Genomic DNA, 20,622 nt, shown 5'->3' on the forward strand with positions numbered 1-20,622 from the left:
GTGCGGACTGGAGGTGGTTAGAAAGGAGAGAGATTTTCATGGTCTGTTAGATCGCGTACCAGGTCGACCGCCTAGGAAGTTTTCCCTCCCCCACATGACGACGACAGTCCAGATTACATCTATAAAATGGGATCACATTTGCTTCTCTCCCGAATGCCCTGCTGAAGCATCCCAACCAACTCACATACCCTAGCTCGACCGGCGATGAACAGTGCGCTGCCCGTCCTCTCCTCCGCTCACCCTGCCGCCGGAGCTGCCAACTCGCGCCGGCTTCCCTCTCCGGCCCTCCACGCGGCCTCGACGGGATATGCTGACAACAACCGGGGCCTAGTCAGCCGCAGTGCTGCAAATGCAAGCAAAGTATGCGCCTTCCCAGGCGAGGACACGGACACCGCCGCCGTGGAGGTCCAAGGTACGTACGCATGATGGATCGCCCGTTTAGTTAGTGGTAAAGACCGTGAGTCAGCGCGGCTGCGCCGCCGCTCGTTGCCGCCGCTCGCTGGGGAGTGCGCCCGGCCTGCTTGGCCGACTCCCCGCCGTCGGCCGTCCCGTCCTCCTTGCTCCTGGCCAGCCGCCGCCGCCATGCTTAGGTTTGGGAGTTGGGACTTGGGATGGCTGCCGTAGAATGGGTCGTCTGCGCGTCTCGTTTCGATCTCGCTCGTGAACGACCTTTTTTTTAACGACTTGTGCGTGCAAAGTGCGATGCGTCTCGTGCAGCAGCTTGTGGCCCATCTGGCTTATTTTCACCAGGTCTTTAGCGATTTTCGTGGCGATACTAATTAGCGTAGAGCGTCCAGGGAGACGCGATGCATACATATACAATTTTTATTTTTATTTTTGCACCCGGTTAAGGTATGGCAGGCTACCTAGGAGGCCTCCGCCAGTGACCGTGACCATGACTCGAGGCCTCCGCCGTCAATCTCTTTCTCCATCACAAAATTAATTACCTGCCACTTTTATTGTATATGATTTCAGATGTTATTCCAAAGTTTTTAATAAGATTTCTGAAATCCATGTATAGTGAAATTTTGTGAGAAGTTTGCTACAATTTGTTATTTCTAGAGTTTCGTTTTTTTTTTCTTCTCAAATCATGGATGAATTTCTCAAAGTTTATTTTATATTTTTCAAAAGTTTAAAAGGGAAGATGAAAAAAGGGTAATAATAGGAAGTTGGGAGGAGAATAAGCAAGTGGACGTTGCAGCATCCTCATCTAATATAATGCATGATTCATTTTACAAGTTTGGCATTAGGTTACGATTTGTGTTTTGCTTCGAGGAAAATACTTCTAGTGAAATTGTCACACGTACAGGAAGCAGCAGATGGAAACCAGCTCTGTGCGTGATTCTTGTGGAGCTGTTCAACACAGGGACTATACTGCTAGGCAAGGTCGCACTTGATGGTGGCATGTTTGTCTTCTCCTTGCTGTGTTATCGAAGTATGCTTGCTGCTATTTTCATCATGCCGTTTGCTCTATTCTTCGAAAGGTACGTTAGACCATTTTTCTGTTCAGTTTATATCTTATATGGAAACGAGCTACTATATTTGCTAAAATTGGCTCAAGCTTTTGACATGTCTGCAGTGGGAAGTGGAGGGAATTGGATATCAAGACTCTTGGGTGGCTCTTCATCAATGCTTTTGTCGGGTATACAATTCATCTACTATCCTGAAAACCTTCCTTTTTTTTGGGTTAGTTTGAATTGCTTACCACATGTGTCACGTGGTATCCTAAAAACCTTCCTTCGCACAAATAATCAGTTTTTGGTGTTCTGGAGGTCATATATGTTTTTGTCCCTGATTCACATCATTCTTAGTGAGTCAAATTGGCGATGAGGTATATAACTATTTATATCAATTTTCCGTATGCCGGTCTGATGATGAACCAAGCGGTATCCAATTAGTTCAGTCAACACACCTCCATGCCAAAACATAAAATCAACTTGAGGGGTCCTCAAACCTTTTTGCTGGCAATTTTTCATCGAAATCTCCCCACAACTATAAATGAAAAACTTGCTTACCAGACTCATCAGACATTTTCTCGCGTATTGTTTGTTTATAATTTCAAACTGAATTAAGATGTTAAGATGCATGATTTCTGATTAATCAGTTTTGTGAGATTCAATTAGACTGAATATGTGATGCAATATATTGGGTTTAGGTTTATGTACATGATTAAGATAGAAGATGAATGTATTGATGATATATTTAATTCGTACAGATATTCGTTGCCCATGGCTTTGTACTACTATGGATTACGGGACACACCTGCCTCCTATGCTGTGATCTTCTCAAGTTTGACTCCACTTTTCACCTTTATCTTGTCCATAATACTTGGGTAAAACAGTCTTTCCTCTTAACATAAAAGTCTATAATTGGAAAGAACCAGTGCTACATGTGGATATTCTATAGATTTTTTTAAAAAAAATTGATTGTATTTTTTCTAGTAGCTGATATTCAAATGTAGAATTGTTTTGCTTTCAGTAAGTTAGCCAAATGTTGGTAGTGGATGATATCTATCTAATTATGATCCTTTACAAAGTACAAGCCCCACATCTTCATTTTTTCATAAACCTAATAAAATTATAAATATATGCTTAAACATTATAAGAATCTTCTGAGAAATGATATGAGCTAATATTATATTACCTTAAACATGTAAAAGAAATGATACCATCTTAAACTAAATAAATATATGCATACACACGTCAGTGAACCTCTAGTTGATTTCATTAGTACTACGAACAGTCTGAGTAAAAATTATAGTTTTACTATATTAGTATTAAATTTGTATTACCAATATATACAATAATTCAATACTTTACAATGATTAAAATCTTTGAAGCAATAACATGGTATTTCATAAGGATGTTATTCTCCTGGTATCAACATCATTATTTGAACTGTCAAAATAATTTGCTTCAACAACATACTGAATACTGAAAGAATAAGTATTTCTGAAGCTTGCATAATAATTTTTCTAATTAACAGCATTTCTTTATTATGGTTACGAGTAAATATGTGATAGACAGTCAATATATTAGAACCACCTGAACACAACAAAATAACCGCCGGATATGATTTTACATGTTTGCATACGAACTAATGCACAGAATGAATAGTATAGTTCAGTTACGTATCTTATTACAGATTAAAAAAAGCGAATTGCATTTTGCAGCATGGAGAAGTTGCGCCTAAAATCCAAGGTCGGCAGTGCGAAAGTGATTGGAGCACTGGTTTGTTTTGGTGGGGCTCTACTAATAAGTCTTTACAAAGGAAAAGAATTGCATCTCTGGTCTCCAATTATAAGAGTGACACCAAAAGATTCTAATGGAGCTTCTGGAAAGCATCATTTGAGGGGCACCTTGATTTTGTTTGGTGCTTTCAGCAGCTATGCACTTTGGTACCCTATACAGGTTTGTTCAGTAATATCATGTAAATTAAAATACTTCTGGTAACCTATCAGCACTAGATGTACGCAACAACACAATAACATCGCGAATATGTTGATACCAATAAATGGCATTCAAGCATAGTGGGGCCAAACAATAGGTTTGTTTTGTCTTGATCACCCAAAGACATTCAAGCATAGTAACCAAGATAAAATACAAGAAAGCGCTCCCAACGTTTTGCTCAACTATATATGAACCAAACAGATCTATTCTCCAAATTTCTCCAATCCAAAAACGAAAACGACAATGTGACCATCTGGAAGGTGGGAAAATGTCTTGATTCTAGCATGATGGATGTGTTATCATGTCCTGAAAATGAACCTTTGTAGTTACATTAGTATCATCATTTATCAATCAGAAATATCTGGCTACTGTATGAATATGGCATCGTTGAGCAAAACATTGTGTACAGCCAGAAAATTTCAATGCACCTCCCACCTGTTTGTAATTATCCAGCATATTTGGCTAGTCGCAAGGCTTACCAGCTGATTATAAGGATATACTGTTGGAAGAAAACCACCTGTCCGGTCCTAGCTAATAGGTCAAATTTTAGAACATCAATTATACCTGACTAGTCAAGTCATCGAAATACCACAGGATGTACCTATGTCCATGCTCTTAACAAATTGACAAGCTAGATTGGTCTGTAAATCCTGTACCTATGACCATACTCTTTCTGATTATTTAGACCTCGTATTGTATGATAACGACCATAAGTACATAAGTTAGTTGCAGATACATCTTGAAATTCTCACTGCTGTCGAGCAACTACTAACCACCTGGTGTTTTCTGGACTAAGGCCAGTGTGTATTTTTTTCCCATAAGAAGCATATTATAATTCAGTATTTTATTCTTGTTATTCTTTGCTTTAGATGTGTAATTTTAACAACTGATAATGCATAAATGTTGATAATTCAGGTGAAAGTTTTGAAGGTGTATCCATGGAAACATTGGTCCTCTGTGCTGACCTGCGTTCTGGGTGGTGTGCAAACTTTCGCCGTCGGAATAATTATGAGCAGGCATAAACTTGCCTGGCAAATAGGATGGAACATTCAACTACTAACCATTGTCTACTCAGTAAGTCTTTTTCAGAATGTATTGATTTTATTTGTCCAAATATTGTATAAATTATCGAAACGGGCTCCAAGTGGATCTGGCATTGTCAACCCTTATTGTCCATCGAGATATTCACTGTTGTATTTGCACTTTTATTCTTGACCTGTGCTTCAGTGCTAAGAATATTTCGGCCATGATTTAGATTTAGTTCATTGGAGTACATCAGTACTCAACTATTATTTTATTATGAAACAAGAGACAAACAAATCACTACGTTCGTCCACATATGCTAAGTTGTGCTTGCGAGCCGTGCTTGACCCGTGCTTCATGTTATCCTTAGTTGCTATGGCGGCCGGCTCCAGTTGACCTTCCCACGTATCCGAAACGAGCCGCCGCCGCCCGTTTTTGATGAGGGTATCCCTGTAAACTACCAGGGTTGTTTCGTAAATATGTACAAATTTCCTGTCTAACGATGTCCTCGTGAACAATTATGTCACGTCAGCTTTTGTGGGCTCCACTTGTCATAATCATCATCAGATGGGCCAAAGTCGCCAACTAGTGTTTTTTACAAAAATTTCGGTCCAAAGTTAGTGGTTTTTGGCACAAATCAGTAGAATTGTGGTTCTTGCAACCCTAGCCTTTAATAACGATAGTTTCTGCAATTCACTTTGCCACATGTATGCATACACAAAATGGTACATGTACGGATAGACACGCAATGCATTTTTTTAGGCAGACATGCAATCATCTTGATGCTTCATATTGAGTCAATAAAATCCACTTTTTATTTAAAAAATGCAATCATCTTCATGCAGCTAAGCTAGCAATAGTCATGATTGACCACGTATCAGATTTAGGGATTCACGGTTTCTAAAAATAACATCTTTTGTCTTCTCTATATCTATCTCTCGTCCATCTCTTCTCTACAAAAAAAGAACCTGAGGTTCCATCTTTCACTTTTCTCCCCACCACCCCTTCGTCCAACCTCCCACCCTCCACCGATTATTTTTGGGTTTTCCATTCCCTCCTGGCTTTCAGCAAACCAATCTTTTGTAACCTAATAAACTAGATCTAAGAAGTCAGTGTCGGAACTAGCATGCTCTTCAATGAATGCCAAAATTAAGGAGGGGGGGGGGGGGGGGGGGGGGGGGGAGGGCATGGCTCCCCTTGGTCTACACTAAGCTCCGCCAGTGTATGAAGTAGGTATATTATATGACAAAAGGCTATGTTTGAGAACTATGAAAACATTACTTTTGGCTTTGAAATATTCAAAACATTTCTTTGTTTATTATTATATCAATTTAAGTAAATTGACAATGAATTAACGCAATTGCCTGTGATTTGAATCCGTAGGCCGCACTTGGCACAGCAGCCAAGTATTGGCTGAACCTATATGCTGTTGAAAAGCGGGGGCCAGTTTTTCCAGCCATGTTCAGCACCTTATCGACGATCTTCATCATTGTTTTAGGAACACTGTTGCTAGGCGAAAGCCTCACTGTTGGGAGGTAAATTATACATCATTTCCTGGAAACACAGATATTAAACAAGAGATTGGTTCTTTTACATATACCTTCTACATAGTTTACATACTCTTTCTAACGTTTACAATTTTCTATTTTATGACAGCTTGTTGGGTAGTGCTTTAGTTTTAGGAGGTCTATACATATACCTCTATGGAAAGGCCAATGAACAACACGCGATGAAGGCATCGGTTACAGGTCTGTATATGAACCGTATATGACAGGGTTGCCCGATACTGATTGAAAATATATTCAGTTAAGACCAGGAGAAAATTGTTTTGGCAAAGGGGAGATTCTTTAGAAAAAAAAGTACTATATGATTAAATGGAAGATTTTCTGTCGACCTAAAAATGAAGGTGGCTTTGGGATTAAAATTTTGTATAACATTAATAGTAAAAGAAATTGTGTAACTGGTGGAGGAAACTAGAGAGTGTTGATGGTATATGGCAAAAGTTAGTTACGGCCAAGTACACCAGAGGGCTCCAAGCTTTCCTTAAACACAAGCAGAGTGATTCCACTTGTTGGGCTGAGTTGAAAGTGAAAAATCTTTACATTTGTGGTTGGAGGTGTGTTGTATAGGGAACTGAGTAGAAAACTAGTTTTTGGGATGATATGTGGTTTAGTTCCTTTCAAGTTGCAATTTCCTTTGTTATATTCCATCTGTAGCTGAAGCAAATGCTATAGTTGGCTTGTTAGCATAGGGAGTTGTCTAGATGAAGGTCTACATGATCAGCATCACAGAATGTGATCTGCTTTTGACTGCTCCTAAGGGGATATTGAACAATCCTGGTAAATACATTGTTGCATTTTTGTAATAACCTTGCGGCATGTTGGGTGAATAGGCCCTATAAGCACTTGTGGAAACATAATTCCCTTCTTGAAAACCATTTTGTTGTGGTTGATTTGGCTTAATGCCATACCAACTAAGGATAACATGACAAACGGGGATGGCTGGGGATTTGCATTTTATGTTCTGGGATTGCATTTTTACTGTCCTTCTGCCAAGTACATGTGGAGTGCAGCGAGTATTATCACTGTGGGAGCGGGAGATAGGTCTGGAAAATTTCCGCAGTATTTCTACTGGATTGCTCGGCACATTCGAGTTTATCCCCATTTGCATGTAGTTGGAATCTCAGATTTGCGTGGAAGCTTATAATTCGTGCCTGTTTTGAATTTTGAGTGTTAGCTTATTATGTTGCTTGCAGAGGGAATTTTCCTGGACTTCAATTGAAGTTGGCATACAATCTAATAAGAACTTGGGAATAGGGGGATTGATTGGTTACTTGGCAGCTTGACTTGCTCTCTTGATCAAACAACTGATGATATGTTCTGTGTTCCTTTTAAACATTGTGCAGGGATGCAAAAAGAGGAGGACAAAGAGATTCAGCAGTCCGGTGTGGCCGCGACGACTGAGGAGAGGCCACACCCTGTGCTGTTAGAGAGCTCCGTTATCCAGCTGGATGAGGAGCTGGACGCAGGGGTCTCCAAGTGAAGTGGCTGTAATCATGGTAGCTACCAATTGTTTTTTTTTTGTCTTGATCTATCTGGGTCTAAGATTCTAAAATACATTCGCCCATACATCAGTACTAGATAGGGGTGCGGCTTGCCACGCATTGCCCAGCCAACGGTAAGCCATCGGATATGATAATTGGTTCAATATATAGCTGAATTAGATATTTTATTATTGTGTTGGGAGCTGTCTTGAGGACATAGTTAGAAATCATGTCGGTAGTTGCTGAATGAAAAATAGAGCTTGCACATAAAGTGTATCTTGATGCATAGATAAAACATGTTTTCAAATATAGACTGGATGGCACAGTGATAGTATCTTTTAACATCCAAGCCATATGCACCACAGCAGAACAACACGGAAGGGACCATACACATGCAATGGACGTAGATTATATGTTCTAATGCACCGGGTGACATAGTAAGGGAACAAGAGTACATAACATGATAGTCCACACACCACACACCACTAAAGCGACACTGTCCTCGAATATCATCTATGGAAAAAACTTTTTTAAGCGCCTAACCATTTCAGCATCTTTGAAGAAATCTTCAGTTTTTTTTGCTTATTTTTTTAGTTTATTGTTCATCAGGGAGTACACATCCAGGTTTAGCTACATATTTTCCATATATTTGTTATTTTCCCAAATTTTAATGGAAATAAATTCACAAGCCATGTTTGTTTTGTAGGAATCAAACTTTTTTTTTGGTTTTTGTATGTGTTTATGATGTATGCTATCATTTGTTTAAATTGTTGGTATATGGCTAACATTCTGTTGTACAACTCAACTATATATTTTACTTCTACTAGAAATAAAACTATATATTTTATTTAGAGTTCATAATTTACGTGATCATTTGTTTTAAATGTTGGTACATTTTTTATGAAAAGGAGGATAACCCTAGCCTCTGTATCGAGCGGTGCACACAAGCGTATATTATTAATAACTCAAAATCCAGGAGCTGAACAACATCGATCCGAAAAAACAGAAATAAAACCCGAGCATGCATGCCTCGCTACAGTTACGCCACTAGATAACCACTAACTCTACGATAAAAAGAAAAACTCGAAACTAAAAATATACAACTCCTACGCTACGCCTTTAAGAAGGAATCGCCGCATGTGCGCTGATGATGACGAGTACAACCGAAGGTTCATCTCAGGATTCCTATCCCCAAAGCTAGGCTTCGATCCATCATCTTCAGCAAGGACACGATGCAGGCGGACGTCAACATAACCTGATCAGAGATCTTGTGTTGTGTTTCCACTAGAGTGCACAAACTTGTTGTTGAAGCTGAAGCTGCCTCTACCATCATCCCTTGTCCGTCTACTGACACATTGATAATTGGATACCTCTGTAAAAGATGTCGGAATACAGAGACGTCCCATACCAACTCGCTTCCCGTCACTATCGCATCACCTTTGATCCAGCAGCGACATGCTAAACATGACACCTCCACCAGAGCCACCGTGCAGCACCTGTCCAAACAAGGCATGACTTGACGACTTCGCAATAGCCTTCGTGCGTAGCATCCGCCGGCGGTTTCACCTGCGGACGATAGGCACTACATGACGCCTTCGAAAGAGACGCATGTGTCACCTGCCGAGCCGCATTGAACCCGGTCTATTATTGGAGGGGACGTCCCATACTGTGCCAGCCTCAGAAAGGTTGTCACCACCTTGAGATTCGGCCTCTGAATCTCCCACACGACCACGGGGGCCACCGCCGTCAAAGTAGAGGGGCCGTCGCCCCGATTCCCGGTGCCGCAGTGTGCTCCCACCGGCGAGTCGGCCGCTTTCGTCGCCCATACGAACGGCAACTGCCGCCCTGACCGTCAGATCCTGGCACTAGGGCATGAATCCCTCGCACGCCGCCCCATGGTTAACTGCGCTTGACCTCCCATCACTATGATGAGAAGGCCACCACCAGATCTGCCGCCCGAGAACGCCATCGCTAGCATGCACCTCTGCTTCGCCAGCAGGACACGCCGGGCACATAGACTGGCCACCACGAGTAGAGTAGCCTCCATACCCACGACGTCATCTCCACCACAACCATGACGTAGCCAGCCGCCCGCGGGTCAGATTTGGCCTCTATGAAGCTGCCACCGCTGAGCCCCCAAGCAGGCAAGCACGCACCGCCCCAGGTCGCCCGACGCGCACCTGCCATGCTGCTATCGCAGCCTTGATCCATTGCGCACCACCAGCACTGCACTCTGGTCTAGCAGCCCTGGCCCACGTGGAGCCACCATGCGAGAGGACGAGGTATCCTCGCCGCCGACAAGGCTTCACCTGGTTGCGCCCTCTGGTGGTGGCGAGGGAGAAGGGGAGGCCCCGGCGGCACCTAGCTTTTCTCTCCTGTCACTCGCAGGAGGGACGCTCGGGTTGTTCTAACCGTTGGTACATAACTAATTTTCATTGTATAACTCGTTTCGTTTATAAGAGTTTACAATTCGTCAATTTATTGAAACTGTTGGTACATTGCTTGTAAGCATAGTTTCTTGTTTTAGATATTTCTCGAACTTCTATGTCGAGCCTTTAAATAAAAAATAACAACAATAATTTTACAGGGTTCTCTCATTTAAATGACGGACAACCTAAAAAAAAAGACTGAACATAAGAGCTGGCTTGCCCCACTTTGATAGAGTTTGACATGAGAATGAAGAACGGGTGAGGAAAGGAAGATGATCTGCAACTGATAGACTGAGCGATAAACTTCTACAACCGCGGTGCATGGAAACAAGTCAAGCATCCCATCAAAGGCGACTCCTATGTCGTTGACATATCTCTTGCATGCATCGAGAACGCACTGGAGGCGACAATAGAGGTATTCATATCAGAGGTGCGCAACAGTTTCAGTGTTGGAGGAGGATGAGTGTGCAGTCTAGCTCTTTCATGGCGCCATTGATGGGCTTGCCATCACCTCGGGCGATCTGATGGTGCTGAAATTCATGTTGGCTTGTGTGGAACGAAAAAGTAACGCTTTGTCTGGCACGCGCCGCTCTCGTGAGCGGTGACTCGGCAAACCCTAGCGCCACCAGCTCTCCCATAACCTCTCCCCCACGATGCCGCCGGTTGAAGCCCAGTCGGCAGTGGCAACAACGGGGACTCTCTTTCCTCCTCCACGTGTTCGGTCTACAGAACGAGACGTAGCGGCTCGCTGGGGACGCGACACTCGCGTAGGCCGTGCTGGTGCTGCAGTGGTTACCGGCACGTGGCGGCGATCTGCCGCTGTCACGGGCTTGGTGCGGTGGCGCTACTCTGGGTTTTTCGGGTGGTGCCGAGATGGCCTGCTGCTGGGTGGCGGCGGTGTGTTCTGTGGTGACGGCACGCCGCACGCGGGCATGACCCGGCGTGTCATGGTCTGTGGTGGTCGATGGCGGCCCCCTCTCGGTCTCCCGACTCTGTCCGCTTCGCGGCGGTGGAACTTTGCATCGTGACTGTCTTGGGTTCTCGTCGTGTTTTCAAAGCCGAGCCAAATTGATGTTCTAGCCGGCGGATAAGGCATGAGCTCGCTGACATCTCGGTGAAGGTGACTTGGTCCATTATTTGATTATCCACGGATAAATCTTGAATGGCAGGTTCAAAATGCTTACAATAGTTTGTATCTAAACCAAGATTTTGTTCTCTCCAGCTTGGATTCCTGGCTTGCCTGATGCAAGGGCTATCCGTTCTACTGAATCCTATAACGGCCAAGAGAATATACAAATATCATGGAAGAACAAGAGCGTTACACAAACATCTCTTGCTGAACCACGGAATAATTGCAGAAACAAGGCCTGTGCTTGTCCATCAAAATTCAAAATGCTGTGACATAACTTACACCAACATAGTGACATTATGTAGGAAAACGAAGCCATAGGAACAACATTATACTATTATCAAACAACGGACTGGCTGCACAGAGCTAGATTCCGGAGACCAGCCTGTCGGACGCATCCATGGCAGCATATGCGATCTTACTGCATGGTCCGAGTTTATCTTTATTATGCTCTTCACAAGAAGGTAACTGCAACAGATCAGGCAAGAATGTACCTGGACCGGCCGGCATCGGAAAGTCGGTACAAACCAGACCTTGCAGTACTTATTCATTCAACACAAGCAAGGGGATCGTGGCGAACGAAGATCCCGGTTTCAATTTCAGGCCAAACAAACCTATCATTGTAGTTTGAATGAGCGTGGCCGAGAACAGGATGTATGTGATCTATGAATGAGTACTAGACAAATTGTAAGCATGCTACTGAAACGTGCCAGCGATGTTGTGAAGAGTGTAAAATGATCTTGCGAGGTTGAGCGCCAATGGACAAAGGTTGTTAGCAGAAACAGATAGCACGACGCTGGAGCATGCTGATGGAGTCAATGCCTCCTTACACCAGCAAGCACCAACCACACGTGCACACCCTCAGGGTGCAGACTGCAGATGAGTAAGACACGACTGTACGTAGCATGTTCTATTACAAAAGCCGATCCTCGTGTGTGAGTTTGCGTCTGATAATTAAGACACGACAGTCCAATATGCTCATTCATAGATGCATGAAACGATAAGATGACAGCAGAGCGGCATAAACTTGCCTTTAAGATAGGTGACAAACTCTCAGGACTTGAATTGCCAAGATTCCTACTTCTGCACTATATATGAGGGTAGCAAAATGTACCTCTTCTCTTCCTTTCCATCTGGAAAATAGCACTAGAACTTCTGCCCCAAGCATGTAAGGTCTGCCAGTGTGCCTCCCTGGCCATTGAAATAAAATCCAACAGGAGCTTCAGTAGACAAGAGTTTCAGTAGAATCAAAGAGGCAAACAGAGATGCAATAGTTTCGGTGGGTTTGCAGAATCGAACCATTGGGATGTAAAACTTGACCAACAAAATGACATTGATGTATGACATCAATTATTCTAACAAAAAGAAATAACATTGTATGAAAAACGTTGAAAAACAGATTGGTGAGCAGGGCACAGTTCAAACTGAAAGGATGGGGATAAAATGTTGTGTTTCCAGTACATAAAACTGCCAGCTCCAAACCTTGAGGATCCGCCGGTGATTATCATGAGTATATCCAACAAAAGAGAAATACCTGATGAAATGAAGAACACATGCCAGTAGCAGGCAGCATTCCACTAAATAATAGCTTGAGCATGCAACTATGTGAAGATCCACCACCAAACTACACCATTCTTAATTAGTCCTTGCTGCGAATAAGTGGAACATGACAATGGGATGGTTCTGGCAGATCTCAAGGCATAGCAGAAAGCATCCGGGAGATGTAATGGCATGATTCGTCATGTCTACCACTCAGATGCTACAGTACAGCTGTAAGCATACATTTGTATAAATAGGCGTCAGCAGAATGGTCGATACATCAAGCTAGAAGTTCTGCTTATCTGCTCCAACTCTCCACAACCACAATATAGAGAAAAGCTTCAGGTTCAGACATGGCTTTCCACCTAAGATCCATAAGTTTGCCTTCTAGGCCTCACGCCACCGGGACTGAGATCAAAGAAGAGATGCTGAGCATAGAGTCAGGCTGGACGGCGCGAGCGGGCTTTTCGGCCCGCTCGTGGCCCGTTCAAGACCGGACCGATGGGTCCTGGCTCGCTGCAGAAATTGGCCGGTCCGATTACCAAATTTCGGCCCGAAATTTCCTCGGTCCGGTCCGGTCTTTGACCGGTCCGACCGAGCGGACCGAAGCTGCAGGCCGTTTCTCGTCGGCGCGGCCACCGGCGACATCCTGCTCTGGCCGTGAGATCCGCGCAGCCACTACCGATGAGCACGCCCTGCCGACCTTCTCCCGCTCCTAAGGTAGAAGAGAACAGAGAATAGAAAGAAAGCGCGGTCACGCCCGTGATTGTCTGAGATAGAGACTTGATTTTTTTCCTTTTCTTCAGTCAAGTACAGAAAAAGACTCAGGTCATGCCCGTTGTTATCTGAATCACACCAGTTTCCTTTTCTTCAGTCAAGGACAGGCAGTTTCCCCAGGGGCAAGAGATAGAAAAAGAATCAGATCACGCGCTGCCATTTTATTCCTTTTATTAGTCAGTCGAAAAAAATTGAAAGAACAAAGATCAACGAGATTTGATCCGATAATTAAGGCGCCTTCAATTCACGGTCCCGTTCCTTTTGTTGGTGACTAGTAAATACTAACAAGAGAAATGTGTTCGTTCCGATAATCATGCGCCACCAAATTACCGTTTCCTTTTATTCAGTCAAACATGCAGAAGAAAGAACGAGAGAAACATGATTCGATCCGATAATCACGGCATCGTCACACGATCAACTCGACATTAGATTTCATCAGCTAATTATGGCAAGACCTGCACACAGAAAATTGTGGGCTCATGCACGCGATAAATTACTTACATGCAACAACAAAAATGCTAAGTAATAAACATGCGCAGGATCATCGCTAACGATTGCGCCCCTGCCGGCTCGACCCAGCACACTTCCTACGGCATGTCGCCCACGAGGTCACGATGCCGCCGGCTCACGCACACGTCGTCCCCTAGCCATAGCACCCGCCAACATCGCCCACCACGTCGCTATACCTGCGCATGTCGCCGCCGGTGGTGCTTGGCCGGTCCGCTCGGTCCGGCCCGGGCTTCGACGCCGCCGGTCCGGTCCCTGAAAACAGGCCCGCATGGCTGGTCGGTCCGGTCCGGTCCGGCCCGCTGGCGGCCGGTCCAAACGTCGGCTCGGTCAGGGACCAGACCGGCCTGGACCGTGTCCACCCTGAGCATAGAGGCAAGCATCTCTTCCTCCACGACCACCGGCGCGATGTGTCATGATTTGAGGAGATTGGACGACTCTGTCGTAGAGATCATCTGCCTACCAAGCAGCCAACTCTGCTCCTACCAGCAGAGGACTCTGTTGGATGGAGAAATGAAAGGTTCTCTCGAGCTGCTAGATCTCTGTGGCGCCGTGCAAGAGATCTTCGCCGAGATGAAGGCTATCATCCAAGAGCTGGAAGGGTCGAATGACACGCCTCTCTCGTGACGGATCTGGTGACGCGGTTGACGAACCCAACACGTTACGGTGGTCAGCGTGGTTCGTCATCGATCTAAAGTCGGTGACGTCTCCCACGTACCATCGGGGCACGGTGGTGCTCCACCCGCACACCACGACGGTACATCTCGTCGACGAGCGGGGTGTACGGTCGATAGACGCTCGGGGGGAGGGATCGTGCTGACCCCGGGGGCTACGGTCGCGTTCCCCTGCCACGTTGCACACATCGAGGAGGAGATCACCGGCGGAGATGGCGTCTCGGAAGCCGAGATGGAGATAATGCGACTGGTGGGAGAGCAATTAAGGTGGGTGGGGGATTAAACTTGAAGGAGTTCGCTCAGATTCTCCCTCACCCCACTCTTCCTCTCCCGCATGCCTCATCCACTGCTCTGCTTGCTCGAGTTCGCGGCGGAGATGGTGGAGATCGATGAGGAGAAGATGTAGAGGTTCACGGGAAGGGATGCGCGCCTGCGGATCCGCCTGAGAGAGATTGGAGCCTGGTACATGAGCAAGCGCGAGATGTATGTGGAGGCGGAGGCGATCGTGGAGAATCTGACAGAGGCGGAGGAGAGATCGTTGTTCGGGCATGGCGGGCGCAAACATCCGCTGCAGGTGCTTCTGTGGGCGGCAGATCAGGCAGATTCGCCAGTGAGATCTGTGGCGAGGAAGTGGGTGGCCTTCACCATCTCCGCGACTGCAAATCTCGCCCCCGCCATGAGGGGATCGGTGCTTCGACCTCGCGAGGGGGTCCTGGCTCTCCCTGCTCCAGGGTCGGCCATGGCCCTGATCGTGATTCGCGAGGATCCGGTGGATCAGGCACCGCAGGAGGCGGTGAGGGCGCTGCGCCGCTCTGCTCGTCTCGCCACAGCTCCCCCAACGTCGGAGACCCCGGAACCTCGCCGCTCTGCACGCCTCACCGGGAACAGAATCTGAATTCCTCGCTAGGTAGCAACCGCTTTTGGTTGCTAGTTAATGAGGATTCAGATGATGTTTCTGACTAGGATTTCGCCGTTACAGGTACGACCTGCTCTTCTGTTCTCAATGTTGGGGAACGTAGCAGAATTAAAAAAAATTATACGCATCACCAAGATCAATCTATGGAGTTATCTAGCAATGAGGGAAAGGAGAGTGCATCTACATACCCTTGTAGATCATGAGCGGAAGCATTCAAGAGAACGGGGTTGATGGAGTCGTACTCGTCGTGATCCAAATCACCGATGACCGAGCGCCGAACGGACGGCACCTCCGCGTTCAACACATGTACGGTTGGGAAGACGTCTCCTCCTTCTTGATCCAGCAAGGGGGAAGGAGAGGTTGATGGAGATCCAGCAGCACAACGGCGTGGTGGTGGAAGCAACGGTGATCTCGACAGGGCTTCGCCAAGCTCAGCGAGAGGGAGAGGTGTCACGGGAGAGAGAGGGAGGGGCCAGGGACTTGGTGCGGCTGCCCTCCCTCCCCCCACTATATATAGGGCCCCTAGGGGGGCGCCGGCCCTAGAGATTGGATCTCAAGGGGGGGCGGCGGCCAAGGGGGGTGGCTTGCCCCCCAAGCCAAGTGGGGCGCCCCCCACCCCTAGGGTTTCCAACCCTAGGCGCAATTGGAGGCCCAAGGGGGGCGCACCAGCCCACCAGGGGCTGGTTCCCTTCCCCACTTCAGCCCATGGGGACCTCCGGGATAGGTGGCCCCACCCGGTGGACCCCCGGGACCCTTCCGGTGGTTCCGGTACAATACCGGTGACCCCCGAAACTTTCCCGATGGCCGAAACTGGACTTCCTATATATAATTCTTCACCTCCGGACCATTCCGGAACTCCTCGTGACGTCCGGGATCTCATCCGGGACTCCGAAAAACTTTCAGGTTACCCCATACTAATATCTCTACAACCCTAGCGTCACCGAACCTTAAGTGTGTAGACCCTACGGGTTCGGGAGACACGTAGACATGACCGAGACGACTCTCCGGTCAATAACCAACAACGGGATCTGATACCCATGTTGGCTCCCACATGTTCCACGATGATCTCATCGGATGAACCACGATGTCGAGGATTCAATCAATCCCGTATACAATTCCCTTTGTCAATCGGTACATTACTCGCCCGAGACTCGATCGTCGGTATCCCAATACCTCGTTTAATCTCATTACCGGCAAGTCACTTTACTCGTACCGTAATGCATGATCCCGTGATCAACCACTTGGTCACATTGAGCTCATTATGATGATGCATTACCGAGTGGGCCCAGAGATACCTCTCCGTCATACGGAGTGACAAATCCCAGTCTCGATTCGTGCCAACCCAACAGACACTTTCGGAGATACCCGTAGTGCACCTTTATAGTCACCCAGTTATGTTGTGACGTTTGGCACACCCAAAGCACTCGTACGGTATCCGGGAGTTGCACAATCTCATGGTCTAAGGAAATGATACTTGACATTCGGAAAAGCTCTAGCAAACGAACTACACGATCTTTGAGCTATGCTTAGGATTGGGTCTTGTCCATCACATCATTCTCCTAATGATGTGATCCCGTTATCAATGACATCTAATGTCCATAGTCAGGAAATCATGACTATCTTTTGATCAACGAGCTAGTCAACTAGAGGCTCACTAGGGACGTGTTGTGGTCTATGTATTCACACATGTATTACGATTTCCGGATAACACAATTATAGCATGAACAATAGACAATTATCATGAACAAGGAAATATAATAATAACCATTTTATTATTGCCTCTAGGGAATATTTCCAACAGTCTCCCACTTGCACTAGAGTCAATAATCTAGTTACATTGTGATGAATCGAACACCCATAGAGTTCTGGTGTTGATCATGTTTTGCTCTAGGGAGAGGTTTAGTCAACAGATCTGCTACATTCAGGTTCGTATGTACTTTACAAATATCTATGTCTCCATTTTGAACACTTTCATGAATGGAGTTGAAGCGACGCTTGATATGCCTGGTCTTCCTGTGAAACCTGGGCTCCTTGGCAAGGGCAATAGCTCCAGTGTTGTCACAGAAGAGAGTCATCGGACCCGACACATTGGGAATGACTCCTAGGTCGGTAATGAACTCCTTCACCCAGATTGCTTCTTGTGCTGCCTCCGAGGCTGCCATGTACTCCGCTTCACATGTAGATCCCGCCACAACGCTTTGCTTGCAACTGCACCAGCTTACTGCCCCACCATTCAAAATATACACGTATCCGGTTTGTGACTTAGAGTCATCCAGATCTGTGTCGAAGCTAGCATCGACGTAACCCTTTACGACGAGCTCTTCGTCACCTCCATAAACGAGAAACATATCCTTAGTCCTCTTCAGGTACTTCAGGATATTCTTGACCGCTGTCCAATGTTCCATGCCGGGATTACTTTGGTACCTTCCTACCAAACTTACGGCAAGGTTTACATCAAGTCTGGTACACAGCATGGCATACATAATAGACCCTATGGCCGAGGCATAGGGGACAACACTCATCTTTTCTCTATCTTCTGCCGTGGTCGGGCATTGAGCCGTGCTCAATTGCATACCTTGCAATATAGGCAAGAACCCCTTCTTGGACTGATCCATATGAACATCTTCAATATCTTGTCAAGGTACGTACTTTGTGAAAGACCAATGAGGCGTCTCGATCTATCTCTATAGATTTTGATGCCTAATATATAAGCAGCTTCTCCAAGGTCCTTCGTTGAAAAACACTTGTTCAAGTAGGCCTTTATGCTTTCCAAGAATTCTATATCATTTCCCATCAACAGTATGTCATCCAAATATAATATGAGAAATGCTACGAAGCTCCCACTCACTTTCTTGTAAACACAGGCTTCTCTATAAGTCTGTGTAAACCCAAACGCTTTGATCATCTCATCAAATCGAATGTTCCAACTCCGAGATGCTTGCACCAGCCCATAGATTGAGCGTTGGAGCTTGCACACCTTGTTAGCATTCTTAGGATCGACAAAACCTTCCGGCTGCATCATATACAATTCTTCCTTAAGAAAGCCGTTAAGGAATGTCGTTTTGACGTCCATTTGCCATATCTCATAATCATACAATGCAGCAATTGCTAACATGATTCGGACGGACTTCAGCTTCGCTACGGGTGAGAAAGTCTCATCGTAGTCAACCCCTTGAACTTGTCGATAACCCTTAGCGATGAGTCGAGCCTTGTAGATAGTCACATTACCATCTGCGTCTGTCTTCTTTTTAAAGATCCATTTATTTTTTATGGCTCGTCGATCATCGGGCAAGTCAGTCAAAGTCCATACTTCGTTTTCATACATGGATCCTATCTCGGATTTCATGGCTTCTAGCCATTTGTCGGAATCTGGGCCCGCCATTCCTTCCTCATAGTTCGAAGGTTCACCGTTGTCTAACAACATGATTTCCAAGACAGGATTGTCGTACCACTCTGGTGCGGAACATGTCCTTGTGGACCTACGAAGTTCAGTAGCAAATTGATCTGAAGTTTCATGATCATCATCATTAACTTCCTCTCTAGTCGGTGCAGGCACCTCAGGAACATTTTCTTGAGCTGCGCCACTCTCCGGTTCAAGAGGCAATACTTCATCAAGTTCTACTTCCCTCCCACTTACTTCTTTCGAGAGAAACTCTTTCTCTAGAAAGGATCCATTCTTGGCAACAAAGATCTTGCATTCGGATCTGAGGTAGAAGGTATACCCAATAGTTTCTTTAGGGTATCCTATGAAGACGCATTTTTCCAATTTGGGTTCGAGCTTTTCAGGTTGAAGTTTCTTCACATAAGCATCGTATCCCCAAACTTTTATAAACGACAGCTTAGGTTTTTTCCCAAACCATAATTCATATGGTGTCGTCTCAACGGATTTTGATGGAGCCCTATTTAAAGTGAATGCGGCAGTCTCTAAAGCATAGCCCCAAAATGACAGCGGTAGATCGGTAAGAGACATCATAGATCGCACCATATCCAATAGAGTGCGATTACGACGTTCGGACACACCATTACGCTGAGGTGTTCCAGGCGGCATGAGTTGTGAAAATATTCCACATTTCCTTAAGTGCGTGCCAAATTCGTGAATCAAGTATTCTCCCCCATGATCTGATCGCAGGAACTTGATTTTGCTGTCATGTTGATTCTCAACCTCACTCTGAAATTCCTTGAACTTTTCAAAGGTCTCAGACTTGTATTTCATTAAGTAGACATACCCATATCTACTCAAGTCATCAGTGAGGGTGAGAACATAACGATAGCCACCGCGAGCCTCAACACTCATTGGACCGCACACATCAGTATGTATGATTTCCAATAAATTGGTTGCTCGCTCCATTGTTCCTGAGAACGGAGTCTTGGTCATTTTACCCATGAGGCATGGTTCGCACATGTCAAATGATTCGTAATCAAGAGATTCCAAAAGTCCATCTGCATGGAGCTTCTTCATGCGTTTGACACCTATGTGACCAAGGCGGCAGTGCCACAAGTATGTGGGACTATCATTATCAACCTTACATTTTTTGGTATTCACACTATGAATATGTGTAACATTACACTCGAGATTCATTAAGAATAAACCATTCACCAGCGGGGCATGACCATAAAACATATCTCTCATATAAATAGAACAACCATTATTCTCGGATTTAAATGAGTAGCCATCTCGAATTAAACGAGATGCTGATACAATGTTCATGCTCAAAGCTGGCACTAAATAACAATTATTGAGGTTTAAAACTAATCCCGTAGGTAAATGTAGAGGTAGCGTGCCGACGGCGATCACATCGACCTTGGAACCATTCCCGACGCGCATCGTCACCTCGTCCTTCGCCAGTCTCCGCTTATTCCGTAGCTCCTGCTTTGAGTTACAAATGTGAGCAACCGCACCGGTATCAAATACCCAGGAGCTACTACGAGTACTGGTAAGGTACACATCAATTACATGTATATCACATATACCTTTAGTGTTGCCGGCCTTCTTGTCCGCTAAGTATTTGGGTCAGTTCCGCTTCCAGTGACCACTTCCCTTGCAATAAAAACACTCAGTCTCGGGCTTGGGTTCATTCTTTGGCTTCTTCCCGGCAGCTTGATTACCGGGCGCGGCAACCCCATTGCCATCCTTCT

At 45.5% G+C, this 20,622-nt stretch overlaps 1 protein-coding gene across 1 annotated transcript; it reads left to right on the forward strand.

Moving 5' to 3' along the window:
* The first annotated feature begins 204 nt into the window (after positions 1-204).
* On the forward strand, positions 205-7,514 carry LOC125549318 (WAT1-related protein At1g68170-like). The gene is made up of 9 exons (XM_048712760.1): positions 205-412; positions 1,310-1,484; positions 1,580-1,642; positions 2,216-2,332; positions 3,173-3,410; positions 4,365-4,523; positions 5,856-6,007; positions 6,129-6,220; positions 7,378-7,514. Exons 1-9 carry the CDS (start codon positions 205-207, stop codon positions 7,512-7,514), a joined length of 1,341 nt encoding a protein of 446 aa, XP_048568717.1.
* Positions 7,515-20,622: the final 13,108 nt, after the last annotated feature.

This window comes from Triticum urartu, chromosome 3, assembly GCF_003073215.2.
Source record: "Triticum urartu cultivar G1812 chromosome 3, Tu2.1, whole genome shotgun sequence".
In the NCBI taxonomy this organism is placed as follows: domain Eukaryota; kingdom Viridiplantae; phylum Streptophyta; class Magnoliopsida; order Poales; family Poaceae; genus Triticum; species Triticum urartu.

Coding starts and splice junctions, on each gene's coding strand:
- LOC125549318 (XM_048712760.1), top strand. CDS start 205: ATGAACAGTGCGCTGCCCGTCCTCTCCTCCGCTCACCCTGCCGCCGGA. Junction 3,411..4,364: donor CACTTTGGTACCCTATACAG/GTTTGTTCAGTA, acceptor TTGATAATTCAG/GTGAAAGTTTTGAAGGTGTA. Junction 6,008..6,128: donor GAAAGCCTCACTGTTGGGAG/GTAAATTATACA, acceptor ATTTTATGACAG/CTTGTTGGGTAGTGCTTTAG.